At 40.5% G+C, this 20,029-nt stretch overlaps 1 protein-coding gene across 1 annotated transcript in view; it reads left to right on the top strand.

Annotated features, from left to right (window-relative positions):
* LOC126198689 (myrosinase 1-like) overlaps positions 1-20,029 on the top strand; it is a 74,871-nt gene that overhangs the window by 8,264 nt on the left and 46,578 nt on the right. The window contains exons 2-4 of the mRNA XM_049935185.1: positions 12,491-12,624; positions 17,245-17,379; positions 19,109-19,231. Coding sequence (XP_049791142.1) covers positions 12,491-12,624; positions 17,245-17,379; positions 19,109-19,231 — 392 coding nt within the window. The remainder of the gene's footprint in view (positions 1-12,490; positions 12,625-17,244; positions 17,380-19,108; positions 19,232-20,029) is intronic.

Genomic DNA, 20,029 nt, shown 5'->3' with positions numbered 1-20,029 from the left:
TGCAGGCACTCTGGCCATTACGTGACCTCATCTGAAGGAGACGACATAATAGTGCAAGATCAACGATTTCTTAAAGTTATTGATGAAATATAATTTCGTTATGGTTGCACTTTGTACAGTAAGAGAACTGTAGTGAACAAGTGCATCAAGCGATCCTTCGCTAGCCAATAAAATTTGTAAATTATGCACTACTCGTGTTGCAAAGAAGTGTGTCAATGTTTAATAAGTCTTTACTCAGTTAAGTGATAAAGTGAAACAATATTCCATATCTTATAGTTTGACTAGCTTTCTCCCAGACCCATCAAAGAACCCACAGTTATGGCTGGACAAAAGTAGTTTCTCCTGTTCACAACTCACAAGAGTCTTATATCCCATCACAATTTAGTCATTACACTATATAGAGTTCGTCCTTGGCTGTTGGAAATTTGTTATCTTGAATTATCTCGAACAAATGAGTGTTATCGTGCTGTAGTGCGAGGTATGGAAGGCGGAGTGCAGAGCTGGAAAAAATTATCTTTTGAGTCATATTATCCATTACAATACATTTTCATGAATGGAAGGGAATCAAAACATTTCCACTCTCTACGTGCATATCACCGTCGGCCGCACAGCAAGCAGATAATTCGACAGTTTCATAGACAAACACTTTTTCCAGAATTATTGGTGATACCTCAAAAAACCGGCTAGCTTCTTTGTACCAAAAGAAATTGGTGCATTTGACTTTTTTGCATACTAACTACCAGTCGCATTTTTCGTTTCGTGTACTAGGTATATCGTCCGTTACGTACTCCATCTCTTCTATATATCCCTCCCACATTTCGTCAAAAAAATGGTTCAAATGGCTCTGAGCACTAAGGGACTCAACATCTTAGGTCATAAGTCCCCTAGAACTTAGAACTACTTAAACCTAACTAACCTAAGGACATCACACGCAACCATGCCCGAGGCAGGATTCGAACCTGCGACCGTAGCAGTCCCACAGTTCCGGACTGCAGCGCCAGAACCGCACGGCCACCGCGGCCGGCCACATTTCGTCTTCCAGTGTCTAACAACCCTACCACAACAAAGGTCAAAGTTGAATGATTGTGGTGTTGCTCACGCTGCTAAATACTGCATTTTCGGACAACAACAGTCATATTATGTGGCACGTGTCATTAGAGCACAGTTAATAAAGTCATTTCATGTAATAATCAAAAAACTTGGCACTCATCTTTTTGTGTTTCCCAACGCTGGTCTCGTCGTAAAATCATGGCTGAATCGTCGAAAATCTAGGTGGTTATGATTCCAAGCTCGGATGCAAAGAGGCCTAGGTTTTATTCTGCTACATTCAAAAGTTTTGTAGAAGCGCTTCACAAACCATTCTTGAAGATTACTCTTTTGCTGGACAATTGTGATGTAAAAAAATAATCAGCATTCCGAAATTAAGATACACTTCCTTTTAATAGCTTTTATTGCAATATCACGTGACACACTAACATCACTTCACAATACAACACATACTTGAAAACATCTTCCTCACAGTCACTGTTAAAGTTCACATTTTATAAGCGGACTACAATACGCGTCTTTCCAACATGACGTCCAAGACTTGACTTTTTCAAGGTCCGACTCTCTAACAGGTTAACAACTAACTAACTATAGCTTACGCGCCCAAAAATCAGAGTAACAAGTACGTCAAAGATCATAGTGACAAAAGAAAGAATACCATAAGAATAATATCATTGCAATATAAACATATCGATGTATCACAAATGAAATCAAATCTGAATGTTGTCTCAGAAATATGTTAATTAGTTAACAAAATCACAGTAGAATATTACTGGTATAGAAAAGTTCAGGTGAGGTGCCGTAATGGTAGCGTAATTCAAGTACCATTACAAGTGCTTATATAAGAGCCTTTACCAGGAGTCTTTCTCTACCCACACATTTTCCTTCCATTTTCTGATATCTCCTCTGACCTTTTGGTTTAGGTTATATACTCCAAAAACTTTCCGTATATATTCACTTATTTTACTGTGCTCTCTGGTACATCTTTCGACACTTCCTAGAAACCTCATTTCTTTTTTGCTGTCATGCTGTTGCCCATGTTTCACTTCCAGAGTAAGTGTTTGCGCTGTTGTCGTTCACTAACACCTCAGATTGATACTTTCCTGATTTTATTCTGTAAATATTTTTTTAATCGGTTTACATACGAAACTAAATATATTTGATTTATGCAATATTGTCATATGATGACATGATGGAGACCGTGGCTGTTATTTGAAGACAAATGTTGATGGTGTTAGGACAGCAACCAGCCACAAATTTACTTTGGGTTCCTTTATTCAGAGGAAATCGTTACCGGTTTCGAATCGTTATGATTCATCGTCAGACGGTTTACACGCTTTCTTTATGGCATTTGGTGTGTTTTTATAGATTAATTCATTTCAAATGTCTATATGTTTCTGTTCTTTGGTTTTGTAATTATAGTTTCGAAATTCTGGTGACGTAAAGCATATGCGAAGTAGTTCATTCTCAGACAACGAAGAATTTCACAAACTACCAGTTTCGATTGTGTAGGTCATAAATTTTTAAATCGGAATTCTTAAACTAGAAAATATAAGATCTTATATGAAAAGGTATAACATCTAGGTCTCTATCATACGGCATCACAACTATTGTACTGACATGGTACCGGTTTCAAAAGTGAATATATGTTTACGTATACTACCACCAAACCACTCAAAATTCAGTTGAACATAGTATTTTCGTTCATGTATGTTGGCTTGACACTTTACAGTATTTGCATTTTTTGATACCTGATGATAATATATGTGATCATAATAGTAGAAAATAAAATGTGTATTCATTTGACTGCTCACTTTCGTGAATATCCATACTACTGTATGAAAGCATCTCATCGTTTAACGTCGTTATCAAAAATTTCGAAAAGTTCTTGATCGATTTCCTTCATCTTTTTACAAGAAACTCAAATAAACTTTCGGACGGACGTAGGCTACATTTTATTGTAACGTATGTATTATGTAAGTGACTATAAACTATATAATGGGACAGTACTATTAACAAAAATTTCGAGAACATCTTGACCCATTTGCTTCATATTTTCAAATGATATTCTAAATATCATTCAGACGGTCACAACATCGATAAGGAGTTGAGCATTATAAACGAAAGTTGGTAGGAGTGTTTCTACATTTGCAAGATGATGCCTATTCAGATTTGGCACCAATCGCGTAAGAGTGGCGCTAGTAGCGTCACTATGAGGAATAATGTCAGGTTTCCTTTAAATACACTCTGTAACGGTCGTGAGAATTAGTAACAGTTGAGATTGGAAGTGGTGTGTTGATGTTAATCCTGAATGCCTTTAAGGAGACAAAGATTATAAACATATCACTGAGTTTGAACGAGGTCGTGTAATAGGGCCACAATAATCTAGATGTTCCTTCTGCGTTAATGCAGGAAGACTTTCCAGAAATGTGGCCACTGTACATGATTGCTGACAGCTAAGGACACGAGAATGCATGGTTACAAGAAGACCAGGTTCTGGATTCCACGTGGCTCAACCGAGAGAGAAGATCATCGTGTTCAACGTATGGATCTGGCACATCGTACTGCATCTGCAGCAGCAATTTGAGCAGCAGTTGGCACCACAGTGACACAAGGGACGTTTTTCTATTTTTTATTTGTATATTTTTTGTTGAATCATCAGTCTTCTGACTGGGTTGAGTCGGCCCGCCACGAATTCCTCTCCTGTGCCAGCCACTTCATCTCTGAGTTGCACTTGCAACCTACGTTCTAAGTTATCTGCTGGATGTATTCCAATCTCTGTCTTCCTCTACAGCTTTTATCCTCTAGAGCCCCTTTAGTACCGTGGAAGTTATTCCCTGGCATCTTAACAGATGTCCTACCATCCTTCCCCTCCTTCTTATCAGTGTTTTCCACATACTCGTTCCCTTTCCAATTCTGCACAGAACCTCCTCATTCCTTCCCTTATACGCTCACTTAATTTTCAACAATCGTCTGTAGCACCACATCTCAAATGCTCCGATTCTTTTTATGTTCCGGTTTTTCCACAACCTATGTTTCAGTACCAGACAATGCTGTGCTCGAAATGTAATTCCTCAGAATTTTTTTTTGTTTTTCAAATTAAGGCCTAAGCCTGATATTAGTAGACTTCTCTTGGTCGGAAATTCACTTTTCGCCAGTGTTAGTCTGCTTTTGGTGTCGTTCTTGTTCTAACTTCACCTGCTTCGTGGCCATCAATCCTGATCTTAAGTTACCGCCGGCCGGAGTGGCCGTGCGGTTCTAGACGCTACAGTCTGGAACCGAGCGACCACTACGGTCGCAGGTTCGAATCCTGCCTCTGGCATGGATGTATGTGTTGTGTTTAGGTTAGTTAGGTTTAATTAGTTCTAAGTTCTAGGCGACTGCTGACCTCAGAAGTTAAGTCGCATAGTGCTCACAGCCATTTGAACCATTTTTTTAAGTTACCTTAACTACTGTTGTCATTTCTGCTTCTTCGCATTATTTTTGTCTTGTTCCGATTTACTCTCAGTCAATATGCAGTACTCTTTACACTGCTCATTCCATTCAGCAGATCGTGTAGTTCTTCTTCACTTTCACTGAGGGTAGCAATTCCATCGGCGAATTTTATCATTGATATTATTTCACTTTGAAGTTTAATGCCACTCCCGAACCTTTCTTTTATTTCCATCACTGCTTCTTCTGTGTACCGATTTAACAGCAGGGGCGGAAGACTACACAACTGTCTAGGTGACCCACATTTTCCTCAGAATTTCTAGCACCTTGCACCATTTGACAGCTAAGGACACGAGAATGCATGGTTACAAGAAGACCAGGTTCTGGATTCCACGTGGCTCAACCGAGAGAGTTGCTTCCATTACAACCGAAATGTCAAGACCGTCTCCCTGGTGTCTTTGACTTCCATAAAGCCAAACTGATTTTCATCTGCTTGCTCTTGTCGGTAACTCGAATGCACGAGCTTTTAAGCTGCTTGCGCGATAATTCTCGCTCTTGTCAGTCCTTGGACTCTTCAGAATTGTGTGGATGATTTTTTCCGAACATCAGACGGTATATCGGCAGATTCTCGCATTTACACACCAACATAAACAATCGTTTTGTTGCCTCTTCCTCCAATGATTCTATAATTTTTGATGGAACCATCTCAAATCGGTTACTTCAACAACAGCTAAGAAGCATAGGCCCTATAGCGTGCATTGCACTGGCCCCAAACCACCTCCATTTTCGACTTCAGTGGCAAGCGGGAGCTCATGGGACGTCAGGATGGTCATTTGTGTTTTCTGATAAAAGTAGGTTCTGCCTCGGCGCCAGTGGTGGCCGTGTGTTGAAAAGGAGGAGGCCAGTTGAGGGCCTGCTGCCTACTTGTCTGTTTGTAGACACACTCGACTTACACCTGGAGCTGTGGTCTGGGGCGAGATTTCGTTTGATAGCAGGAGCAGTCTCGCAGCCATCTTACCCATCCTGATCGTTAATTTGTACGTCAGTCTGATGATTCTAATGGTGTGCTGTTATTCATCAGCCGGCCGAAGTGGCCGTGCGGTTAAAGGCGCTGCAGTCTGGAACCGCAAGACCGCTACGGTCGCAGGTTCGAATCCTGCCTCGGGCATGGATGTTTGTGATGTCCTTAGGTTAGTTAGGTTTAACTAGTTCTAAGTTCTAGGGGACTAATGACCTCAGCGGTTGAGTCCCATAGTGCTCAGAGCCATTTGAACCATTTTTTTGTTATTCATCATGAACATCATTCCAGAGGGCGTTTTCCAACAGGATACTACTTGCCCACATCCCGCTGTTACAATCCAACATGTTCTATAGAGCGTCGGCATGTTGCTTTGGACTGCTCGATCACCATATTTGTCTCAGAACACATGTGGGGCATCAAAGGGTTTGCGTGCTTGCATCCAACATTCTGGCTGTTACACAGGTTATTAATGTACCAGCATTTCACATTTACAATGGCTTATCTTGTTCTTTCGTTAACCTGCGATCTTGCGATGTTAATCACTTAAACGTGATACCTAGGTGAATATATTCCCGAAATTTCATTACTCTAAATTAATTATTCTTTGATGTTGCGATTATTTCAGTGTAGAGTACATGTTTTATTTAATATATACGTACATAATGTAATGCATTAAGGGAAAATTTGTCTCCTAAATGGTTCTGAGCACTATGGGACTTAACTTCTGAGGTCATCAGTCACCTAGAACTTAGAACTACTTAAACCTAAATAACCTAAGGACATCACACACATCCATGCCCGAGGCAGGATTCGAACCTGCGACCGTAGCGGTCGCGCGGTTCCAGACAGTAGCGCCTAGAACCGCTCGGCCGCCCCGGCCGGCATACGTCACCAAAAATTTCGAAAAGTACTTTGACGATTTACTTCAGATTTGTACACGATACTCTAATGGACAATCGAACGGATACAGTCTTCTTATTTTTATTATATACAACGTACATGTAATATGCAAAGGGGAGAAGTTGTTAACAAAAAGTTTTTCTATCTTTGACATCTTTAAGTTCAATATTTGCTTTTTGTAAATCTAATTTTACTTGGCTAATCCATGGTGTTGTTGATTTGACTTTTTCTATGTAAGTGAGAATTCTGTTGGTGAGTCGTGTGGGGGGAAGTCTAGTGACATGTCCATAAAATTTTAATCTTCGCCTTCTTATGTCTGCTGCCAGGTTTGATATAGTTTCTGTGGTTCTTCTTGATTGTATCCGGTATCCTTCTTCTGTTAATTTTGGACCTAAAATCTTTCTCATAATTTTTCGTTCTTCTTTTAGTATTTTTTCTAAATCACATTTTGTGTGGAGTGTGAGCGTTTCACTAGCATATAGTGCTGCTGGCTTAATTACTGCGCAGTAGTGTCTGATTTTTGTGTTCGAGGAGATGCATTTTTTATTGTATATTTCATGTGTCATACCATATGCTCTCTCCATTTTCTGTTGTCTGATCTTCTCTGCAACTTTCTCTCCTCCGGTTGGCTCCAAAATTTCACCTAGGTATTTAAAATGTTTTACTCTATTTATTTTTCCATATTTTGTGTTCAAACTGTGTATATGGAATTTCGTACAGAAAAATTCTGTCTTTTGAAACGAAATTTGTAAACCTACTTTATCCGCGCATTCCTTAAGGATCTCTATTTGTTTGGTGGCGATTCCTTCATCATCTGCAAGTATGGCCAAGTCGTCCGCGAATGCTAAACAAGATATCTCCGCGTTGTCTTTGGTTCTACCAAGATGGATTGGTTTCCAGTAGGATTAATTTTTTAATTCTTTTTCACATTCCTTAATGACTTTATCCAGGACTATATTAAACAAAAGTGGAGATAGCCCGTCACCTTGACGTACTCCAGTTTTTATGAGAAAAGGTTCAGAGGTTTCTCCCCTGAATTTAACTTTGGATACAGTGTCTGTCAGTGATTCTTTGATAAGCCTTAGTGTTTTGGAGTCAAGTCCAAGTTACTCTAAAATGTTAAACAAAGATTGCCGGTCAATTGAGTCATAGGCTTTCTTAAAATCTACAAATGTACAAATTATGGGGGCATTTCTAATTGCTTTGTGTTTTAATATTGTCTTTAAATTAAATATTTGTTCTATGCATGAGCGACAGGGGCGGAAGCCTGCTTGATAATCACCAATTTGGCATTCCAGCTGCTCTTGTGTTCTTTTCAGCAGGCATGTTGAGAGAATTTTGTAGGTGACTTGTAAAAGTGAGATTCCCCTGTAGTTATTGACATTTGTTCTGTCTCCTTTTTTATGTAACGGGTGAATAAGGGCACATTTCCACTCCTCTGGTAATTTTTCTGTTTCCCATATTTTTGTTATTATTTTTGTGAGCTCTTGCAACGTCTTTGGTCCTAGGTTTTTTAATAGCTCTGCAACAATGCCATCTTCGCCAGATGTTCTATTATTTTTTAAGTTTTTAATGTGACATTTGATTTCTTCCTGTGTTGGTGGTAATGAATCCGGTTGAGCGTTGGCACAGATTTCTTTGGGAAACCTTAAGCTAGGTTCTGGGCAATTTAGTAGGTTAGAAAAATATTGAGCCAATACTTGACAGTTTTCCTGGTTTGTTAGGGCTAATTTACCATCTGGTTTTCTGAAACATAAATTTTGAGGGATATATCCTCGTATTTTATCTGCGAAAGTTCTGTAGAAGTCTCTTGTATTATAGTTTTGGAAATTTTCTTCTATGGCATCCAGTTGCCTAATAGATTTTGAAACCTGTTTTCTAACCTCGTTAAATAAATGTAGACTTTCTTGTGATTTTTTACTGTTATATTCTTGAAATGCCTTTTTTCTCCTTTCCAATGCATTTTCACAGTCTGAATCCCACCAAGGGTGTTTGAATTTCTTTTTCAAGGGAATAGTTTCCTTAGCTATTCGCGTGATTTTAGAATGAAATTCTTCCCATGTGTTTGCCTTTTCCTTCTCCCATTCTTCTTTTACTTTAGATTCTTTAATCTTCTTGGTGTCATATTTGTGTATTTCTGTTTTCTTCTGATGACTTCTTCGTGCTGTAAACTTGATTTTAATTCTAGTTAGGTAATGGTCTGAATCAATGTTTGCTCCTCTGCGTACTTGGACGTCGTAAATTTCTTTTTGTACTGGGTATGAAATCGCCACATGATCTATTTGAAACTCGCCAATTTGTTGTATAGGAGATCTCTATGTCTTTTGTTTTCTTGGACATTTTCTTAGAGATGTTGACATTATCTTCCGGTTATTCTGCTTACATAGTTCGACGAGCCTTGTACCATTTTTATTGGTAAATTTATGTGCAGGATATTTGCCTACAGTTTTTTGGTGGATTTTCTCTCTACCAATTTGGGCATTAAAATCGCCGAGTAGAACTTTTGTAACATCTTTTGGAATCTTGGCCATTATATTCACCAAATTTTCCCAGAACTTTTCTGTTTCTATGGGGTTTTTCTTGTTGTCTCCGTTTGTGGGAGCATGAACATTAACCATTGTGTATGTTTTGTTGGCACATTGTAAGCGCATCGTCATTATCCTATTATTTACGGGAGTAACTTCCTTGATGGAGCTGAGCACGCTCTTGTGTATGATAAACGCCATCCCGAGATGGGGGGCTCCTCTTCCGATTCGTTTATCCGTCTTGCTCTTAAAGATGCGATAGTTGCCATAATCTGATGTTTCTTCATCTGTAAAACGTGTCTCCTGTAAAGCTAGTATTACTATCTTTTGCTTTTCAAGTTCTGTTGTAAGGTTTAGAAGTTTTCCTGGTTGGATTAATGTATTTATGTTAAAGGTTCCAATGTATGTAGGTGTTTTAAGTGGAAGTTTGCCAGAGAGCTCCGACTTTCTCTGATGTAATCGTGTAAGTCCAGGTTCCCCAGAATCCGAATTCCTGGTTGCCATCTGTTGATGGGTGGATTAGTTACCACCTGGAGTAATGTTGTTATTACTTGCACGAGTCATACTTGCTTGTAATCAAGTTGGTCCAGTGTTTCCACTGGGTGTTTAGAACCAGGGATTGTTAGTTCCTGGAGCATTATGACCAGCCGCACATTGTGTGAACAGACGCTGACCAGGATGCCGATGGTTCCCACTTCAGACGCGTCCTGGATTTGGGTGTTGACGGTGCTTATTGTAATGGCGGCACTTACTCGCCATGACACAGCAACGTCTTCGGGTTCTGTGGTTTTTTGAATGAGTGTGACCCTTGCCAAAAGTCACACTCCCACACCCTCGTGATGCTGCCGCCTCGGTCCGGGACTGCTTATTTGGGTTTCCCCTTATTCGCAGCTGTCCACCATATCTGATGGATCGTTCGCTATCCGCCACCTGTGACCCGCCCTGTACCTGAGGCTCAAGGGTGAGTCACCTAACGTTACCGCTGGATATATTTCGTAAACCACATCAAATACTGACGAACCGATTCCACAGACCGAACGTGAGGACAGGGGCTAGTGTAATTGTTTAATACAAACCATACAAAAATTCACGGAAGTATGTTTTTTAACACAAACCTACGTTTTTTTTAAATGGTACCAAATTAGTTTTGTTAGCACATCTGAACACATAAAAAAATACGTAATCAGTGCCGTTTGTTGCATTGTATAATGTTCATTACATCCGGAGATATTGTAACCTAAAGTTGACGCTTGAAACCTCCGACGTTCAGTTGCGTGTTGTAACAAACACGGGCCACGGTCGGCGAGCAGCATCTGCAGGGACATGTTTACGATGATGGCCGTGTTTACGAGTGTGGCTGTAGTGCACTGTTGTGGTTTGGTCTAGCTGTCGCAGTCTCCGCATGTAGCGCTTGCTGCTATTGTTATTCTGCATTCGTCTCCGCACGCAGACCAACTGTAGCACACCGTGTTACCAGACGTCTGTGATAGTGTAGTGTTGTAGGATCTGTGACTATGGTGTATTCGAACTCTGAAAAGGCAGAGATGATACTCATCTATGGCGAGTGTCGACGAAATGCAGCTGAAGCCTGCAGGGTGTATGCAGAACGGTACACGGACAGAGAGCATCCAACGTGCCGCACATTGCAAAACATCTACCGCGAACTGTATGCAACAGGTATGGTCGTAGCACGCAAACGGGTCCGTAACAGGCCCGTCACAGGAGAAGCGGGTGCAACTGGTGTGTTAGCTGCTGTTGCCATGAACCCACACATGAGTACACGGGACATTGCGAGAGCCGGTGGACTGAGTCAAAGTAGTGTCATGCGCATACTGCATCGTCTCCGCTTTCACCCGTTTCATGTGTCGCTACATCAGCAATTACATGGTGATGACTTTAATCATCGAGTGCAATTCTGTCAATGTGCATTAAACGAGAATGCGTTGCAGTTCTACCTGTTTACCGATGAAGCGGGTTTCACAAACCACGGGGCAGTGAATCTACGGAACATGCATTACTGGTCCGTGGACAATCCTCGCTGGCTCAGACAGGTAGAGCGACAGCCACCGTGGACTGTAAATGTATGGTGCGGAATCATTGGCGACCACCTCATTGGTCCTCACTTCATTTCAGGGGCCCAAACAGCTGCAACATACATCGTGTTTCTACAGGATGATCTGCCAACGTTGCTCGAAAATGTCCCACTGGAAACGCGTCGACGTATGCGGTATCAGCATGATGGTGCACCTGTACATTCCGCAATTAACACTAGGCTGACCCTTGACAGGATGTTCGACGGGCGTTTCATAGGACGTGGAGGACGCATAAATTGGCCGGCCCGTTCTCCTGATCTTACACCTCTAGAGTTCTTTCCGTGGGGTACGTTAAAGGAGAATGTGTACCGTGATGTGCCTACAACCCCAGAGGATATGAAACAACGTATTGTGGCAGCCTGCGGCGACATTACACCAGATGTACTGCGTCGTGTACGACATTCATTACGCCAGAGATTGCAATTGTGTGCAGCAAATGATGGCCACTACATTGAACATCTATTGGCCTGACATGTCGGGACACACTCTATTCAACTCCGTAATTGAAAACGGATGCCACGTGTGTACGTGTACCTCACCCCTCATGGTAATGTACATGTGCGTCAGTGAAAAAGACCAATAAAAAGGTGTTAGCATGTGGACGTAATGTGCCGTTCCAGTCGCTTCTGTACCTAAGGTCCATCACCGTTCCCTTTGGATCCCTACGTAATTCGGTGCTCTCCGATACACACGATCGAACAGCGATGGAGTGGTACTCAAGCGTCAACTTTAGGTTACAATATTTCCGGATGTAATTAACATTTTACAATGCAACAAACGTCACTGATCACGTATTTGTTTATATGTTCAGATGTGCTAACAAAACTAACGGGGTTCTATTTAAAAAAAAACTAGGTTTGTGTAAAAAAACATACTTCCGTGCATTTTTGTATGGTTTGTATTAAACAATTACACTAGCCCCTCTCCTCACGTTCGGTCTGTGGAATCGGTTCGTCAGTATTTGATGTGGTTTACGAAATATATCCAGCGGTAACGTTAGGTGACTCACCCTGTATATATATATATATATATATATATATATATATATATATATATATATATATATATATATATATACAACAATGTGTTGTTTTGTTTTCTTCCTCATAGTCGGATTTCACAGAGAACAGAAAAGGGTGTGTTTATGGATTATCGGCTTATGTTTAGAATACTTCGGAACACGAATTTGCGATAAAAATAAACGAGACTCGAGGTGAGATAGGGGTGGGAAGGTGAGAATGACAGGCTGGGTGGAAGGAGGAGTCAGACAGACAGAGGGGGTAAGAGGAGGAGGAGGAGGAGGACATGGATAAAGAGCGGATGAGGAGGAGATAAAGAAGGGAGAGAGAAGCAGATTGGGATTTATATCCAATTCCCAAGCATTCTTGGCAATTGTGAAGCATTGTCGGGTTTGCTAGCTGTACAAAATAAAATCCTTGTTATCTATAGCGAGACTTCCTTTTACCTTTCAGGCAAAGGAGAAAGCATCTGGGACCACATGCTGCACGAGCATCCAGAATACGGCAACAACGGGGACAACGGAGACGTGGCCTGTGACTCGTACCACAAGTATGCCGAGGACGTGCAGGCGCTCAAGGACCTGGGGGTGAGTACACACAGCAAATGTACAGGGAGTGGACAACTGTACAGAAACACCAAAACACAAGACATTACTGTGCCTAAGATGATGTCGAAAGACCACTGGCATTCAAAACAGCTTCCAGCTGTCTCGGAATGGATAAATACCGGTTCTGTCTGTTCTTAAGGAAAGTCTTATACTATTCATCCGGCAAAATAGTGGTATGTCCATGTAACTTTGGTAGACGTGGATAGCGATTACGCACACTTTTTCTCCAAAGCAGAATAAAAAGGATCAATAATACTGACATATGGCATGTGTAGTAGCCAGGGAAGGTACGAGAATTCTTCCTCGTGCTTGCAAAACGAAACCTGGACAGTGCGAGCTAAGTGAACTGCGGCCCTGACATTTTGTAACACAGTGTTATCATTGGGGAACAAACATTATATCAGTGGTGGGAAATGATAAACCAAAATGTTCAAATACTCCTTGACAATAATGCGACATTGTAGAGCACCCATGGACCCATGAAAAACCAAGATGTGGCTGCCCAAATCATCAAACCCCGCCATGTTTCACTCATGGACCGTAAACTCGGCCATACGTCGGAAACTGTGTTCGACAAGACTCATCCGAGCAAGTGACTTTTTTCCATTTCTCCATACTTCAGGTTTTAGGGCTTTGCCATCACGTTTTCCTGTTAAGAACATTTGTGTTCCGCAGCTGTCGTCCTCATATTTTTCGTCACAATCCTCTTCAGTGACCGTCTGTCACAATTACCAAACACACGCTTTCGTTCGCTTTGCACCCAAGCAGATGATGTTTTTCTGCTTTCATTGGATGCAGTGTAAATGTTTGATATGGTGTCTCTTGAAATACCAGTAACTTTGTTTACTGCGGTTACGAAAGTAGTTATCACATGAGAACCAACGATTTGCCCACATTCGAAGTCATGTAGCTCTGACATAATCCACTCACAACTACACAGTACACTAATCTGACCGCGACTGACACTTTTAACGTATTGAGGACACTGGCCAGGTGCCGCTCGAGGTCAAAGCTAGCAGCTTCGTTAATGTTTAAGCAAGCGTTTCTCTATCTCACTATAGTTCAAAAAGCTGACAGTACAGAATGCTGAAGAGGTGTTTTCAGACCACAGGGCTGCTGGAACGCAATGCCCGAGCCCAATTCAGGAGACAATATCACAGTACTCTTTGTTAACCAAAACATCAACATCCAGATTACAACAGCCGGCGTTTAGCCCCTTAAAAAAAAGAAAAAAAAACAAAGAAAAAGAAACAAAGAAAAAGTTGCATGGAAAAATGAGTTCTCAAGTTCCTAATACTAACTGGGACGAATCGCAAGTAGAGTGATATTTCGAAACTTAATTTAGAATCTAATTCCAATAACAATAATTACCTGAATCCGAAGTAGAATAGACATCAAAGATTCACTCAATCCTTCCGAAAAGGGAACTTTAAGAAAAATGCCATTCAAAAAATTTTGTTTAATCGAAAATTACTCTGGAGATACTCATTCAGACAGAAGGTTAATTTATCAAACCTCCAGCCCGATGAGCTCAATAAAATCAGAAGTGTTTTATCTTTGTGGTATGACTTACAAACTGTAATTTAAAGAGAAAACGCTTTCTTAACAATATATGAGTGCATCAATGAGGCGCTATTTCGCTGTGGCACCCTTCAAAGAGCATAGGCTCTCCTGGCTGCGTACTGCACTCTCCTGGTTGTCCCCGTAACTCTCCGTCGTCACTGCAAACCCACCGACCACATGACCTTCTTAACCCGCTCTATTAAAGCTTCGTGCAGCAATCACGCGACAGCAGAGTCAAACCAAATGGAAGAGCCGACGCATGACCAGCGTCGAAGATATAGAAAAGGCGCTACGGCTAAACTCTATTCTTTACGGACAGCTTCTGGCAGAGTTTCCTATATTGTTCCGTTCCAGGAACAGAGGGTGCATATCATCATCTGGAGTGATAAATATCTAACCGAAAGTGTAACAATGTCAATGAAACGCATCCCACGGTATTTGTCTACGGCATGGTTCCAATATTGGGACTTCTAGCAGAGTGTAATTTGAACATAACATACTCGCGTGATACCGCACTTTGTTTGTGTTGACACATCTATTACACTCGCTCCAAGTACCGGGTGATCAAAAAGTCGGCATAAATCTGAAAACTTAATATACCACGGAATAATGTAGATAGAGAGGTAAAAATCGACACACATGCTTGGAATGACATGAGGTTTTATTAGAACAAAAAAAAAAAGAAAAACAACAACAAAGTGTTGCTAGACGCGTGAAAGCTCTCTTGCGCGCGTCCTTTGGTGATGATCGGGTGCTCAGCCGCCACTTTCGTATTGCTTGGCCTCCCACGTCCCCAGACCTCAGTCTTGCGATTATTTGCTTTGGGGTTACCTGAAGTCGCAAGTGTGTCGTAATATACCGACATCTCTAGGAATGCTGACAGACAACATCCGACGCCAATGCCTCCCCATAACTCCGGACATGCTTTACAGTGCTGTTCACGACATTATTCCTCAACTACTGCTATTGTTGAGAAATGACGGTGGACATATTGAGCATTTCCTGTAAAGAACTTCATCTTTGCTTTGTCTTACATTGTTATGCTAATTATTGCTATTCTGATCAGATGAAACGCCATCTGTCGGACATTTTTTGAACGTTTGTATTTTTTTGGTTCTAATAAAACCCCATGTCATTCCAAGCACGTGTGTCAATTTGTACCTCTCTATCTACATTATTCCGTGATTTATTCAGTTTTCAAATTTATACTGACTTTTGGATCACCCGGTAATTTATGTGAGTAAGTATGTCCCAGCTAGCTGCCCCTAGTGTGAGTTCAGAATGGTCACATATTGAGTCGTTTATGGATGGCCATGTCCACATTCTGGTGAAGAAGTAGAGGCCTCTAGTAGCGGTTTCAGTAACTTCTTAAAAACATCAGTTTTGATCTAGTTTCAGAACAAAAACTGAACAATAATGACGCAAAAAAGACATACGAAATACATTATTATAATAGGACGAGATTGCATTTTGTCTTAATACATACTTCCAGCAGAAATCAAATAGGAAATACATTTGACAACGAACGTATAGGACTTAAGTTGGAAACAGGAATAATAAAGGGGTGTTGAAAACATTTTGTATCACAAAAAATATAGTCAGCAGCCTTAGAGGAAATTTACAGACGATTAAACTCTGGACACACAGAAAAAATACGTGTTATTCAAAATTACTTGAACTGCCTGAATTTTGTAAATAACGTAGTATTTTTTCCGAGTGCATAAAACTTTCCACAAATAGGACAGCTCAAAAGTGAAGGTTTGAAAGTACCACCTACAGAGCAACAAAAACTTGAAGTTTGCAAAACAGGCATCCTAAACGCAAGAAAGCCGCTTAGCGAACAACGGGTATTCCTAGGATAACAATATATGTAATGAAGCCCGTAATGAAAACTGTATTTGGGACATATAAGCCGGTGAACGGACGGTCGACAGAGCAAGTCGATAGGTCATTCAATTCCAAGGGATAAATAAAAGCTGGGACGACAAAGAAATGTAAACCTGGTGGAGGACATTATGAAACTTGCAGGAGAACCATGGAAGCGTATGAAATACTGTAATAGATGGAGTGGTGTGTCAGAGGCCTCTGTTTAGCAGAGCGTGTCAAATTACTAACGATAAAGCATATTTTCCGTACTTCACATACCCCATCGACAATCTGGTATTGCACCTCAGCATCGCAGAAGCCACGATAATATTTTCATGTAAAAAGGGCATGTAAATTTCTTCACTATCAGCTATAATGTCACAACCATCATTTTCTAAAAGCTTTTCCCACGATAACTGAGGACAATTTCTCAGTATAGACTGGAAATAACTTAACTGAACTGTTGATAATCAAAAACATCCACTGTGAATGATAATGATTTTCTACAAGTTTTCAATTTCTTACAGTCATACTGACATAGCTGTGATTCCAGATTTGTACCACCAAAACTATTGCCAGTTTTGCCCAACCTCAATAACCTCTTATTCTCTCATAACCGCGCCCCAAAATCAGCTGGGAAAACAGCCGTCTGACATTTGTCAAAAGCCCGAAAGCCAACTCAGATAAATAATTTCTCCATGAATTGCAGATATTAGATTCGAACTACATAACGTTTTCCCTCGATTAGCTTGCAGGGAGATAGCTGTTTGTTGGTCCAGCAAATTCGAAATGTAACTTTCACTGGAGTTCTGTTACAAAATACACATTCACAAAGAACAATAACATTTTTCAGCTTCTTTTAAATACATCATCCGTTGAAATTAATGTGTCCACCCGGTGTTCGAAGGAGACGTACCTGAACAAAATACTGACAAATAGTCACACATTTCAAGTTGGGTAAACTCTGCAGATTTCGACATTTGTCAGCTCCATAGCGATCGACACTGCTTAACACCTGCGAAGTATAATTAATGACATAGATTTACTTCCTATGTTTCAAAACCTTTTACTTTTAGTTTTCGGAGACGTTTGCTGAATATTCTTTCACAGTACTGTGTAACTATTGCGGTACTGTACACCGCTAGTGTAACACTCTATTGTTTGTTTCAGGCTAAAGTATACCGTTTCTCCATCTCTTGGCCTCGCATACTACCTAATGGGGACCTGGACGTGATCAACCAGCCGGGAATCGACTACTACAACAATCTCATCAACCTATTACTGGAGAACGATATCCAGCCACTGGTAAGAACGCTTTAATGTATATTCTCTGGAAGAATCCATTGAGTAGTGCACACTATGCTTTGATCATTCACTACTCAACATAGCATTATTCTGCAGCATAATTGCACATCCTAGCGTTCATAGAATTTATCGACGTTAGTGTAAAAATTTCTTCACTCTGAGGAATTCACTGGTCAATCTGAGGAGGAAGCTGGTCATAAATTCCTCTCCGCCCCTTATATTAGCAAGTGAAGAAACATTTACACACGAGATACGAACAAGAATGAAGGGACGATTATCCTATCAGTAAAAATAAATGGCAAGGTTCCGTGGATCTATCTTGGACTGAGTACGCCTATAGAACCACCCGCTGCGGAAATAGTTTAATTTTATTTTTCGGGGGTCGGTCATGGACTGCGCCTCTGACTCCCTCCAGAGTACAACTCACTTCTGTATACCTATGTAAGTTCCCAAGGATGTCGGGTCTTGACCGATTGGTTCTACTCACACATTTTTACACTAGTTTTACACTGCCAGTAAAACTATGATTTAAAGGTACTCTGATAAAGGTGTAACCACTGATGAAGCATCGCAGTTATAATGGCAGTGATGACGGTAAAGTTGGGTCCTTAGAAAAAGAAATACATGTAAAAACAACATCACCACCAACATACAAATAAACTATGACTAATGTGATATATATTATGTGTAAATAAAAGTTCTGCATTAGGTTTTTAGTGTTTGATGCTCGTTTACTAATTTGTTCCATATGCCTGCTGTTACTGTTTCGTGCATGTGTATTGACGTGGCTTCTTACGTAACATTCAGAATTCCTTTCTTTCATTATACCCAATTGTTATGTTACTTTTACGGGATTTTTTCAGAAAAACATAAGCATCTCCAGTCACTTAGTTCCTCTCTAGCGAAAAAAAAAAATCCCTACGTTATGAGATCATTTTGTAGCGCATAAACAGCTTTTCATCATACTCTCCAGTTTCTTAGAAACTAAGAATCTTAACTTTATTGCCGTCTCACGAAAGTAATAAAACGTATTTATATCGGCTTACACAGAAATACTCTCCTAACTAGGCTCCAATTAGAACATCATTATTGCCAAGGCTATTGGTACAGTGCGACTGAAAATAAGATGATTGAAAATACTTGTATCTGTAATTGAATGAACTAGCCACAAAGGTTTCCAAAAGTAATTTCCAGTTTTACTATTTAAAATCCAAGAACATGCATATCTAAACTCGAATACACTTTTAGCACTACTACCATAGTACAGAATTTTAGAAATTGGTTTTAATAATTAATTGGAATATTACATTGTATTGTACGACGGCTTGAATCACTTACTGGAAAACATTTAACTACGGTTTTATTTGAAATCGGTGTTCACTATCCATCTCTTACATTTTCTCGCTTTTGCATTTATTTTCCTGTTCACTCATTCCTCGACTTTTCTTGAAGCCTATGTAAACCGCTCAAGTAAGTGGAGGCAATCCTTAAAATAACTTCCAAACGTTAAATCATCTTTTTTCCTAGATTCCCTGACAAACTATGTCGTCTGAAATTCTTTCCTTACAGTCATGTTATCCTTTCCAGTCACTGTGGCACAGTGACATTCACTTGATAATCCGTAATTTTCTACGGAATTGAAGGAAAGAAAATAAATGACAATCTTGGTAGTTTCTTCATGCAAATGTATCACATGTGATGTTCATGGCCAAGGTCTCCCACCTTACAGGTGACGATGTTCCACTGGGACTTGCCGCAAGCTCTGCAGTACATAGGTGGCTGGCCTAATCCCATCCTCGCGGACTACTTCCTCGAGTACGCCAGGGTGCTTTTTGACAACTTCGGCGACAGGGTAAGTTACTTTGTATACTGATATTCCCCTTATTATTGGCCGGTCGCAGTGGCCGTGCGGTTCTAGGCGCTGCAGTCTGGAACCGCGAGACCGCTACGGTCGCAGGTTCGAATCCTGCCTCGGGCTTGGATGTGTGTGATGTTCTTAGGTTAGTTACGTTTACCTAGTTCTACGTTCTAGGGGACTAATGACCTCAGAAGTTGAGTCCCATAGTGCTCAGAGCCATTAAAACCTTATTATTGATGATACTTAGTAAGGATAATTTCACTACAACTAAGGTTTGTAGGATTTTGTTCTACAGTAATGAATATGTAAAGTGAAATACGATAACATCTTCTCATGATCACAATATTTTCAACCATCGATGTAATTTCCGAAGCAAGCTACTGTCCCCTGCCTTACACCAGTGAGGAATTAAAAGAAAGATACTGCCAAGTGGAGATCGAACAGATTTTCTGTTCGGGTCGAAAGGGAGAAACGTTAGTCCTTAGTTTCTGAAAAATGTTAGTGTTTCACCTCATATCGAATAAGAATTTTTTGAGATCGAACCCAAGCTCGGATTGGACGAGGATGAGAGAAGAAGTCGTTCTTGTCATTCATAACTAACAATAACGATCTACCCTTTAATCAGCTTAGCGATTACATGGAAAACTCAGATCTGTATGTCAGGACAGAGAATTTTGCAAATAAGTTGACAGCTAAAGTTTCCCCTAGGGATAGTATGCTGCCAACGTTTGATGGAGATGGACATAAACGTCCATATTTTTGAAGTATAAGAAGAGTGTGCCGAAATTACAC

Source organism: Schistocerca nitens, chromosome 8 (assembly GCF_023898315.1).
Source record: "Schistocerca nitens isolate TAMUIC-IGC-003100 chromosome 8, iqSchNite1.1, whole genome shotgun sequence".
Classification (NCBI taxonomy): domain Eukaryota; kingdom Metazoa; phylum Arthropoda; class Insecta; order Orthoptera; family Acrididae; genus Schistocerca; species Schistocerca nitens.
The sequence above is the reverse complement of the archived record's forward strand: the minus strand, read 5'-3'. Positions and strand labels throughout refer to the sequence as shown.